The 12,810-nt window shown below is 44.9% G+C and overlaps 1 protein-coding gene across 2 annotated transcripts in view; it reads right to left on the reverse strand.

Moving 5' to 3' along the window:
- The window catches only part of METTL14 (methyltransferase 14, N6-adenosine-methyltransferase non-catalytic subunit), a 361,066-nt gene that overhangs the window by 50,938 nt on the left and 297,318 nt on the right, over window positions 1-12,810 (reverse strand). For both annotated transcript variants that reach the window (XM_069630753.1, XM_069630754.1), the window contains exon 8: window positions 10,254-10,346. In XM_069630753.1, coding sequence (XP_069486854.1) covers window positions 10,254-10,346 — 93 coding nt within the window. The remainder of the gene's footprint in view (window positions 1-10,253; window positions 10,347-12,810) is intronic.

A 12,810-nucleotide genomic window follows, 5' to 3' on the forward strand; every position in this document is an offset into this window, starting at 1 on the left:
TCGTGACAGGCACGGCCAGCGTTCTAAAGACTAAATTATTCGTGCATATCTCCCACTCTAACCCTCCATGAATTAAGGGTTTGTGGTACAGAGGATATGGGTAATTCAGGTCTGTTATGGAGATTCTTTTCTCAGGTCCTATTTCTAGGGCTCAAATATATCAACCTACTTGGCTTACAGGGTATTTCCTTATATGTATCACAAGTGGCAGTTTATCTGGGCAGTCAATGCAAACTCTTCAGAAGGAGGAGGATGGTTAGAAAGGTAAAGACTATCTACAGGCACAAAAGAAGGTCCACACAATAAAACTACAATTTTACACTAAAGACAATATCTATCTGACTTAAGCAGCCAGAGGAGTTGCAGCTCAATGCAGTAATGGTAGGAGTCTGCAACAGAGTCCAATAACAATGGATGAATGGAAAGAAACCAGAGCTTGAATTTTAGGACTCTCCCAGTTAGCAAAAAGAATCCCTCTGTGGTAAAATGGCTACACAATGCAGACACAACATAATGTAACAGCCACTATGCAGAACCTAAGCACATTGTCTTGGCAAGGTTATTTGTATAGGACAACTAAAAGTCACCTTTAGGGTAGCAAGCACCTTAGGGGCCATATTGACCTTAAAGAAGCACACACATTACAGAGTCTTGTCCCTGGTGAGACCTGGATGAGACTTGCTGGGGAAAATTGGTCATGGCTTCACAAATGTTCTAGGGGCTCAAAAAATTGGAAAGGGTGGACTTGTGAAATCGTATTTGCTATAATACCGTCTGATAATATGTTGGCCTAAAGCACATTCGCATCACACTGTAGCATCCCTAATAGTTGAACCTAAAACTGAGAAGCCATTTTGTATTGTCTGCCATTTTGATGTCTCTTCACATACATTCTGTGGCCTAGGCCTATACGTGGTAAGGAACCGTGGCTTGAACTTTGAAATGCTTACCTAAACTGCAATGTGAAGCTACTGCAATATGTTGTATGTCTTGCACCATAGAACCATGAAGCTGTGCATGAGCACGACTAATCAGCAAACCAGGTGCCATACAGTCTCATTAGTGCTATTGTAAAAGGCAGTAAAATAAGAATTATGTGAGGCTGTATGTGCTTCTGCGCGGAAGCTAGTATTTTCTCTGCTTTAGAACTGTCCGACCTTAGCCCAAGAAAGCAGCAACAAGATAACTTTAGCTGGTAGAGCAAGGAATGTTACCTTGCGATAGAACAAGATATTCTCCGCCATGCAGATGTGCCTTGTTCCCAGACAGTAAATCGTTTTGGAAACGGCAGCAAAGAATGTTCAATGTTTAGGCGAACCGAACTACGTATATGATTTGTGAACCCTAGCTCATGAGTTACGTGCAGGGGGGCTGAGCAATGCTTTCATACTGTGAATTGACCTGTATATATGTTGAAACTTTGCTGATGCTCGCTCTCTCACGGTGTCTGCGTGCACACGTCGTGGGGTGTTGAGACCCGCTCGGCCGAATGTGAATTCGAAATAAACATGTTTTGCCTTTGAACCTCGTGACTGGCGTGTCATTAGTATATGGTTGTAAGCCTTAATTCCTTATATGGTCTGTCAGACTTTCTACCTAGCAAAACCCCCCATTGGAAGAATGGGACTGTGGTAAAGTGAATTAGTGCATTTGAATGGGATTGCATGAGATGAGCTGGGCACTAGGGAAAGACACCAGAAGCTGTTCTACAGCCCCAACAGTAAGAGATGAAAGTAGGCTGGGTTTCTCTTTGGATGCACTGGAACGATGCTACAAGGGTACGTGAAAAGCCCCTTCAGCTAACGACCCTTCCACCATACAGTGTTGGATCAGGTAACATTTAATTTGATCACACACATTTTCTCTGAGTGCCAAAACTTCACAAAAATCACACCCTATCTAAAGATGGCCAGACCTTTCCTAGAGTGTCTGGCTCGTTGGATTACATTATTCCTTTGAAGTGCAGCTTAAGTGGTATCTATTACTTTCCTGACTAGGGGTGCTCATCTTAAGCTTCTTGAGGTAAAACAGCTTTAGAGGGCATTGTGAGTTTTGCCGAAAGGGCATAAAGTGGAACAAAATGAACACCAATTTTACCACTCCACTAAATTAAAGGTAACAAAAAAAGGGGGGTGATTTTACCAGTGCTTATTCCAGCAGAGGAACTACTGACAAGAACCTGTAGTGATTCCCCTGGGGATAATCCCAATGGAGGAATTTGCACCAAAAAATAAAATGCCAATTTTTCCATATTACAAGATTAAATGCAACCAAAATACACCCCAAAACAGGTGCTAATTCAGCCAAAGTGCAGTTACCTCCACCCAGAAGTGGCAGTAAATGTGTTTAGGTGATGGAAATGAAGTCACAGGTGCATTCAACTGGCCCAGGAATGGTATGTAAGGCTCAGACCTTCCCCTGACACTTATAAACACCATAAAGCCACTAACAGAAGTGAGGGGCCTGGAGGATAGCTCAGGGGCAACGCGACGAAGAGCAACACAGGTTCGAATCCAGGGTGCCCACGTAGAAACCGCTTCGGTATTAAGCGCGTTATAAAAAAAACAATTATAAATTAATAAAACCTTGAGCTCCAGAACCTTGTGGTGTAAGTTGAGCTGCAGAGGCACTTGCAGGAGCAGCGTCACATAATACAACTCTGTGGAGGCAATGTAGGGCACCAACTGATGGGCAACTAATTACACTGAACCGCCTTAAGTGGGAAAGCATACCTGACCTACTCACCCCAATATAGGTACATTTAGAAGGTAGGTACATAAGAACAACCATCATTCCACTGCTGAAGATGGGGTCCGTGCTGCAATATTTCACCAGCTGACACTTTAAAAACACACTGAAGACATGCTGCGAGGAATGTCACAGCCCAAGTTTTCTATAGTGCTTGGGGCGGGGGGGGCCTGGGGGGGGTGCTGGATGGGCTCATGCACCCTTGCCTGTCACAGCTGCAGAGGTAAATGCAAGAAAGGGATGATGCGATACAGATGCCCACTTCTCCAACTTCAATGCAGTTATGGACGGTATCCAAGTCTCGTTGGTGACACACCCCCCCCCCCACCCCACCCCACCCCACCTCCCAGGCATTGGAACAGATGTGCCAGGATAGGAAACAACAGCCTTCCCTTAATGTACAGGTGACCTGCAATGCAGACCTGACAGCTGCCCACTGCTGTGCCGGTTTCTCAAGTTCGATCAAATTTGGCATGGTCCTTCGTAACAGTATGCTGCCTGCATACATGGAGACCCACAGAGGGCATCTAAACTGGATCCTGGGTAAGTAGAAACACCATCAGAGAACTCAAACATGGGTGAAACCTGAGCAGGGTGGGAATTACCAGGGGTGCAGGGGGTTACCTATGCAATGTCCATGTAATGCATGCACTGCACAGTTTTCTGCATGAAGGCCTTGCCCTTGACACAAAATATACAAAGTCCTACAGCACCTGACAAGGCCTTAAATGACAAAGTCAGAGCATTACAAATTCATAATCCCATGCGTACAAAGATTGAACTACAGGTATCACAATGCCCATGATAGCTGCCTGTCAGTGTTGCACTGTCATCTATGTCTTGAATGCTGCACCCCATGAATGCCATTTCCAAAGTGCATGATCACTATCACAAAGTGCCAAGATCATCAGAAAGCTCATCAGAGCAAATACACGAGTGCCCAGTAGTAAATATCCAGAGTACATGTCCATTAGCAATCCACAACCAGCGTATGAATGTTACCTCTGGTGCGTCAGTGATGTTTGAAATGTGGCATTCGCCTAGCGACATTAATCTTTTCACCCCTCATTCCATGAGGCATGACATAATTGAGGGACACAGACCAATGGTGGAAAAATCAATGTTAGAATACGCAATTAGGGGAAATTTGGAACATCATGCCATGACTACTGGGTAAGCCTGCTGACTGTTCCGCAACCAACAGATTTCCCCACTGCCTTTGCAGGTGGTCCTGGCTATACCCAGCTGTGGCTGGTGACAGCTATCCTGAACACACAGACAGCACAAGATGTGGCATTTAATGAGGCACACATCAGGACTAGACTTTGTATTGAGAATACCTTTGGACTGCGGAAGGGACGGTTCCAGTGATTACAGACAGGAGGTGACCTAATGGTCAGGCCAGACAAGGTGGGGAAACATTTGTGGTGTGTGACATGCTGCACAACATGTGTGTCACAAACATTGTTCCCATGTTCCCAGATGTCGACACGAGGAGGATGACATGCCAGGGATCACTGGCTGCCACAAAATGACTGTATGGTAGCTAGGGACGAATGTCTCGTGAGGCAAGAACTGAGAATTTCCTTTAAGTTAACTGGACGACACAAACCTTACAGTCTTTCACACCCACACAATGACTCTGTGCTCTTCATTTCATTTTCATGTGTCCATTTTCAGACCAAACTACATCCTGCCACTCTCACCCCCAATACCCTTGCCGTACCCTCCACCCTCATCCCCAGCATAGTTCAGTCCGTAATCTCAAAGTAAGTGTCTCATTAACTCTAGTCCTATTTACGTGAGCGTTTGTACAGGCCAGATTGCTAAACTTGTGTGCATGCAGCAAAGTGTTGGGACAGACAGTGTGGGTTCTCTGCCTGTGAGCCTTCTCTGAGGATGACAGAAATGGCAATTTCTGATTCCTGCTCCTAGGTATGCTGTAAAATCATGAGCAGTGATGTATGCATGGGCTCAATACCTTACAATATAACCTATGCACACCACTGTTTTAGATGATGTTGTACTCAGAGGTGGTCGTATTGCATGTCGATCGCCCTAATAATCCATCAGGATGAGCCCTGAACAGCACCCCAGTGGCCTGCAGGTGTTGCAGCTCCTGTCCACAATGTTTTTAATACACTCCTGGAGCTGCTCAATGTTTAGCCTGCTACAGATACCTTAGCGGGTGCTGTGGCAAACTGTCAAGGGCACGATTGGAGCAAGCTGTGTTGCACAGGTACCTGGCCCTTCTCACACTTCGGCACCAACAGGTACAATGTCATCAGTGGCTGCGTCAGTATCCTGATGCTGCTGATTCGATGAAGCTGGGGAGGAGGGGGCAGGAGTGGCCTGAAGACTGGTTGGCAGTGTAACCCCATGGGTGGCTGCTGGAGTGTTCCAGGCTGGTCGTGCTGGGGGCAAGGAGCTGCTGCATCATGAGCAGTGTCAGTATTAGTGTTGTCCATAGAAACAAATACAGGAGGGGAAGCAGTCTGGCTGGCATATGCAGCTGCCATGCAGGTACTGGCAAGCAGATGAATCCTTAGCCAGTGGAATAACACAATTTGGGGGGCGGGAAGGGCTGTGGGCCATGCTGAAAGACCCACCACGCCCAAGCCCCTAAAAAAAAGCACAGGCAGCACCACACTCCGGGCCAGCCTGGAGTACCATGCATGAGCAATGCCCATGATCATGAAGCTGCAGGAGCACGCAACTGCACTAGGTGAAAGATGTAAGTATGTTTTTTAATCAAAGCTTAAATCTTTCAAATAGCGCAGAAACTAGTGGGTGGTGCCAGGCTCCTCAGACCCAAATGTACCAGACCAAAAGAAAGCACTGGCAGCCTCAACTGCAAGTTAGGTATTGTACCAGTCAGGAGAACACCCCCAGATAAATTAATAATTCTTTTATCAGTCAATCATTATTAGTTATTTGGTCAAAATTTGGAAATCAAAATGTTACCAAGTGCGTGAAATTGTACTCATGAAATTGACAGGAATTCAGCAAATGTAAGCCTATTAGGTATGTACCTTGGATATTTTGAATTTCCAAAATAATTTTTTGCTGTTGATTGAACACGTTATGTGAAAGCATATACCAGGAAATACAGCGTTCCTTCCTTGAAATAACCCCAAGCTGTTTTTCCAATGTAAAGATTGCCCCAGGAAGTCACGCTTTGGAACGGAACGATGTGGCTATATGTTGTTGCATGGGCTCAAAATATCCTCTGCCTGTGCAGATATTTCTAACCACGATGGGAAAGAATTCTTAATAAAGCTGCTTTGTGCACTTTCGTTTTCTCTTTATCGTGTGCTCGGATTTGTTAGCAGTCTTTGTTGTGGTGTTGTCATCTATCATGCAAAGGATAGCAGTGAGGTACGTAATATATGCCATCACGCTAGGTGCCAGTGATGGGCCGCAAATCTAGGTTGAGGGGACAGTGAGAGGCTGTCCCTATTGCTCTAAAATACAGTTAAAACCAGAAAAAAAGGAGAAACAAAAAACGGGAAAAGCTCAGCACCCGCGGAACACCAAGTGGTTTCAAAGTGTACACGCAAATGCTGTGTTCAGAGCAAGGATCCTTTATTTGTCTTGCTATAAGAACAGTTTCCACTCAAGTGCTCTTAATTTCTAACAAATGTGTACTCCATTGTTGCACATATATCCAGATGGCAGGAAATGATTTTATCGAATTTTCCTTTTTCATGAAAGAATTTTTAAGGAAGAATTAAGAAAAGAAGGGTGCCCCATAGTTCTTGGGAAACCCTGAAACAATGTTGGGTTTCAGTGGCATATGCGGGTTAAGCCACTTTCTTCTGGACCTATGATGCTGCATAGATTAGTGGGCATCCATTCTTCTAGTATCTGGCTGAAAACACGTGACAGCGCCCCATCCATGGCACATCTAACACCCACTCCAGGCGTGGGGTGGCCTCTCTGCTCATGGCAGTTAGTCCTTGCTCCTCTGTAAAGCTGCCTCTTAAAGATCAGGTCTACAACGCACGGAAGGGGCACTGTAACGTGTTTTCACCAGACAGAGGGCACCGTTTAGTATGGTTGGAGGGCTATTTAGAGAAAATTTAAATACCCGATAAAACTATTTGCTGTTGACATAACCTGTACAACTTGTGTGTGAAATTCAATCTTACATCACCAGGGACTCTGCCTGAGATGCTGCCTGGAATATGTATTGTGACCTGTGAAAAATCCAGTGGTAGAACACACTAATGCACCCTCATCCCCTGGACTTCATCACATTCAGGCAGTCTTACTGGATTCTTGAGGGACTTCGTACTTCCAATCGATTACTGTTTTCATTCTTCAGTTCCTACCAGCTCCGCCTACAGATATTTCTCTTGGGAATCACAACATTGTCAGCTACTAACTAGTCTGCAATCATCCTTTAAAGGCCCCTTGGTCATCAAGTTTTAGTTTGGACCGCTTCTGGTAGGGTCCTCACCATACCTAGCCCAAAGTTTGCCACCTCGCAGCACCCTTCCAAACTGTGTAACTTTGAACAGTTGTTTACTATAACGAGGAGATATGAAATGACTATTGGCCGTTTTTCTGGGCAAATGTTAAAACGAATTCATACTTATTTTAAAGTATATGAAAGTCTCACTTAACTGTTAGGAACCCATTTAATACTTGTTTGAATTATTTGTTGGTGCCCTTTAGGGGTCGCTTTAGTCTTCCGAATGCCCAATATCCAATACTTACCTTTTATGTAAATGTTTCTTTTATACACAACCTTTTAAAGTGTATTTTAAAAAGTTACACTATGTGGACATTACTTTAAAGTGCTTTGAGTGTAAACTGTGCTACCACCCCTCAGATTCTGAGAGTGAACATGTGACTACTCTACCCAGCTACCATTGTGAGACTAAGAATAGCATAAGGTAAACCCAGGCTAACACTATGGGTTGATCTGCCAAAGCCCCCATGGATGGCCTTTGGTAAATATTCCGAACACCTATTATGGGAACCCTGTGTAAGTCTAATCAGAAGCAAAGGACAGTGGGAGTCCAAGGGTGCCCAGCTTACCATAATGGTTTAAAACAATCTGGATTTCAACAGAGACCAACAAGTGTTCTCGAATCCAAAAACTAACGACTGCCTGAGAAGTTTGCTTTCGCTATTTCCAAAATAGGTGGCTAAGCATCAGAATGAACCCCTCTTGCTACGAATCCAGGCCTACATCTGCAGTTACAATTGTGGCTCTAGATGTGGCAGGTCCCAAAGAGAGGCAAGTACACTTTCCTTTTCCTCTTATTCGGCACACTCTTGACCAGCCTAATTTGAGGAGTGGTGTCAATATCCCGCCTTTGTGCCAAGCAGGAAGGGGGAAAAAAGCCACTCTCGTTTGGACATCAGGGATAGTGCCTTGGTGGAAACTCCAGTGTTGCCAATAATCTTGCTCGAAAGGCTGTGAGACCTCAGTTTAGCTCCTATGCTAGTGAGAGGTTTTTCGATCAGCATAGGAGCTCTCAGCAGGAGTTACAGTAGAAAACTGCCATGAAAGCTTGCTCCTGAGGCACCAAACAGACAACCCATAGAATCCCTCGGCACATCTCTTTCTTCGGTTGGGGCCTCCCTGCCTCCCTTAAACTTGAGAACCATCTCTGGTTCCGGAAACACCTCAAAACCTTTCTCTTTGCTTCTGCTTTCTCTCCCAATTACCTCCTGGCTGTAACCGGATCAGCACTGGATTACCTGGAAACCCTCTGATCTCACACCCAGGTCCCTCCCCGCCAGTCTCCCACACCCGCACTGCCTGCCTGGCAACCCCCGCACTTGGGGACTGTTTCTGTATCCCTACAGTCCCCCTACCAGCACTTGACACCTGCTGTCTGCACTCCCTTGCACTTGCCACCCGTTACTTTTACTTATTGTTATTAATCAATTACCATGTAATGCACTGTCCCTTCCCCTGTCCTACGCACATGCGCAATCTGAATGATACCTGGCCTAGTAGGACCGTTGTCTGCCCTCCCTCTGTTCCCCCTCCCTTGACTCGTCGCGCCTTGAAACTCTTGTGTATAGGCGTGTTATAAATGCCATATTATGTCATATAACAGAGGCAGTTAGGCCCAAAAGGTTCCTTGAGCAATGTATTGATGAGCTAGTAAAACCGTTGGCAGTAGGTCAGGTGGACCTCTCAGATATTGGTCCGGTTTGAGCCACTATGCGCTAGGGTGAAGCCAAAGGCAAATTCATATAATGGTCAATTGCGCACATCTTTCACATTTTATTGTGCTCATCTCATATCAAGATCCCAGCATGGAGCAATACATGTGAAAACACGTTCCAGGGTATTAGAACCTGTAGTATATGGGATGGCGAATTTACATCACAAGTGAAAACCACTTTACGCTCTTCATTTAATAGATCTCTTCAGGAAATTCATACACAGCTAGACTTCGTTCAGGTGACTTGCTCTGCTTCTGCACCCTCCCCCGCATTATTGCCCGGCACGGCTGGCCGTGCACTCTGCTTCTCCACCTTCCTTGTGTCCCTGCCAAAGAGTCACTAAAACTAGGAGCATGGCAGATTTGTTTTTTTTGTTTTTTACTTCCCCCTCACGTTCTTACCTATCAGGGACTCCAGAACCCATGGAGGAGGCTGGAGGAAGGAGGAAACGGACACACGAGGGAAATTAATCCTGGACTATGAATGAAAAGTGTACTGCACACGAAACAAAGGTAGCAGGTATGGTCTAGGACTAAAAAAGGGAGAACGCAGATGTGGATTTGCTGCAGAGAAGGGCAGAGAGCAAGAGAGACCCAGCTAGACACTGGAAACATTGGGCATACACTGAAATATGCCTGGCAAAGGCGTGTTAGAGCGGCCAGGCCGAATGGTGGCGCAAGGTTTTGGGTGCTGAGGTGTCCACACAATGTCCTCATCCTACAACATGGAGGAAAGGAAAGAGGAGGGGGTAGGAGGACTACATAAGGTGGGCGGAGCTGGGAACAAATTAGAGTACATGCTCTGGCTCCTCACAGGGTTTTCTTAAAAGTTGTGCATGCTCTGGTTTCTGCCAAGAGTAGAGGATATCCCATAGTAAGGCTAAAGGGGATGGGACGTACGAGTATGAATGAACATGTGCATCTTTGGAATGTCCAATGTTGGAGAAAAGATATAGTTGTGTGATCCACCAATAACCATACTGCATTTTGTGCCATTTCTAAGTGGGCCTGCTCTACTTCCCTGGTAGCATGGATGATGCGGCAAGTGGTTGCCGGGAGACCCATATAATCTTATATATTGATACACACAAAAAAAGGTTTAAACTGATCGACATGCATAAATGCAACTGGCTGTGCAGCAGTCTGCAGAATACTTAAAAATCACCCCATACCGACCCAATATTCAACCTCAGACCACAGTGCCAAGTAAGTCACAAACCAAGACACCAAATTCAAATGTTCACTTATGACACTTCATCACATAAAGGTAAACAAAAACAATGCAAATAAATGTCACTTAGGATGTCTCCTTACCACTCTGCCATAATCCAAACCCTCTCCAGAGCCGCACCACAGGAAGACAAAGGATCTAAGGTCTGCAATCTCTTCAATGCCCAAGTTCATAATCTGAAAACAAGTTAAGAGAATGAGCACAGCATAAGATATACACTGTGGAAAAAGGAGAGCACACTCATTGGACATCAGTTCCTATCAGAGCAGCTTTAAGAATATATGCATGGTTAGCAGGTGCTTTATTATGAAGCATCCTCTACATCAGCCTAAACGTTACTTGACAAAAAGCACACACAAATGAAAACTAACATTTTCTGTGAAAAACCAACATTGGCAAGGGGGATCAAGCATATGTAAAATATGCATGAAAGAGCTCACGTGCAAATAAGGGGCTCATTTGCAGTATAAAATCTGAAGTGATAAACTTGTGCTCACTGTTAAACACTTGAACTGTTGCAACTTATTTTATCGATCATACAAATCAATGGCATAGTTTCTCTGGCATGCCTGGCAACTATTATAAATTGAGTCACACTCTTATCCAGAGAAAGTCTTCTATATTCAGATCGATATTATGCAGCTACAGCACATCCACCTTCATGGACAAAGTCTCCAACTGCCCAGGTTCACTTTCTCTTAATATTCCTACTCATACAATAACAATACCATGTGGAATGCCATTGTGGGATTTCACAATGGAACACTATTGTACAGGGATACTAACAAAGATAAACTATATAACTATACAACACACCTCCTTCCCTCTAGAAACCTTGTTCATAAATATTAAATGGTTATGTAAGCTGAAATTACTTCAAACGTACCACCCTATCCTTGTTCCACACTCCCCGACCCCCTTCCACCCGCTTCGACCCTCATAGCATTGCTGTGTCTCTCGCCACCATCTTCTCCCTTGAATGCGTAGACTCATTTCTCTTTCCTTGGCAAATTTATTTAAATGTTACCTCCGGTAAAGAAACTCCTTCCTTCACATCCATGCATCTGATCATATCGCAATTTGGCTCTCTCACCACTCTTGTCAATCTGATCCTCGATTCCTTTTATATCGAAATACACTTTCGTGTTATGTGGCACAATCCGGTTTAGAAATACTGTTTGTATCAACGCTGTTTGCCAATTTTTATTCATACTTACTATAAGGAACTCAAGGTGGCAACAGTAAAGACACAAGTGATCACAGTTCAAGGGTGTTTATTAAACTGTATAATGGGTGAGAAAAACGCTTCATCTAAACCTACATCTAAGATGGGGCAAGCTACGACCATCAAATAATAAAGCAGTCCTAGTGGCGTCTTGTCAAATAAAAGGGCTTATACTATTTAAAAAAAAAAAAAAAAAAAGTAAATCGCCAATCCTTATAACCAAGTTACAAAATAGTGTGGGATAATGTTCAAGAAAAGAAAGAAGTGTTCACCAAATGAAAAGTCAGGATGGTATGGCTGGGTCTCCCTTCCCCACGTTTTTCGCACGGGACAAGGCAGGACCTTAGAGCACTGTACACTCCTGGGCCACACCAGCAAGAGGTTACAGTTCCTTTCAACAATTTCAGGACCTTCCGGGGCCAAGTCTTTCCTGCAAAATTCTCTTGCCTTAGAAAGCCGGCGCTACCAAAAATCAAACAAAAAGTTCCTTTGGCAACCTTTTGTCGTTCGGCGACTGCTGTTCGCCTCTTTGATCCCCTCAGCCGGGCTCCGATCCTTCTCCCTCAGTCGGGTTCACTATGGCCTTTCACTCAAAAAAAACATATCACATAACTGTCTTACTGTTCTGTTCACTAACTATCCATTGTGGACATCCCTCAGCCGGGTTTACACTTGTCGTCACAATGTTCTTGGGTATTTCACTAGTCACTCAATTCACAGGCATCCCTCGGTTGGGTTCACACTTGCCAGCTTTCACAAGTCAATTGACTTTCTCTTTCTATGTCAAAGACTTTTGAGTGTACAAGGGGTTTTGCTCGACCCTCGTAGGACCACTTTGACAATTTACACTAGCCTCTCCTGAGGCCTCTTGGTCTTTGTAGTTTCAAAAACAAAATAACCCCAAAAGAGCTTCAGTCATAGCCCTTCGAATGAGCGCCCCTCAACACCTGACGACTCTGCTTCTGAACCATTCGACAGGGTTTCTTTAAAGTTCAAAACACAAGTTCTGAGTTTAACAAGGTTGCCGCCTGCAACCTTGGGCCCAGAACAGTTTGGTTTCACTATCTGTCTTCTCTGACTCATCGGCTGTGCTGAACTATTGCAATATTTGTCTCGGGAATGAAGGATGGCACCACAGTGGCAAGCGCTTCTCCCCACTTTGACTATCAGCGCGGGAGGGCCCTGTGTACCGCTGACACCTGTCACACCACACACCAGCTCGACTTCTCGGTCTTACGATTTCCTTTTTGGAGGCTCCGTGGGTCTGAGGTGAATAGGGCAAGGATAATGCCCTCCTCGTTGTCCCTCCAGGTCTCTCCGCCTACCTCCTCCGTTTGAACTGGCGGTCCGGAATAGCTGCTTCGTGTGTTCGACCTTGCTCAGTGTGCTTTCATGCTCCACCTTTTATCCTGTAG

This window comes from Ambystoma mexicanum, chromosome 6q (genome assembly GCF_040938575.1).
Source record: "Ambystoma mexicanum isolate Mex_15411 chromosome 6q, UKY_AmexF1_1, whole genome shotgun sequence".
NCBI classification, from domain to species: Eukaryota; Metazoa; Chordata; class Amphibia; order Caudata; family Ambystomatidae; genus Ambystoma; species Ambystoma mexicanum.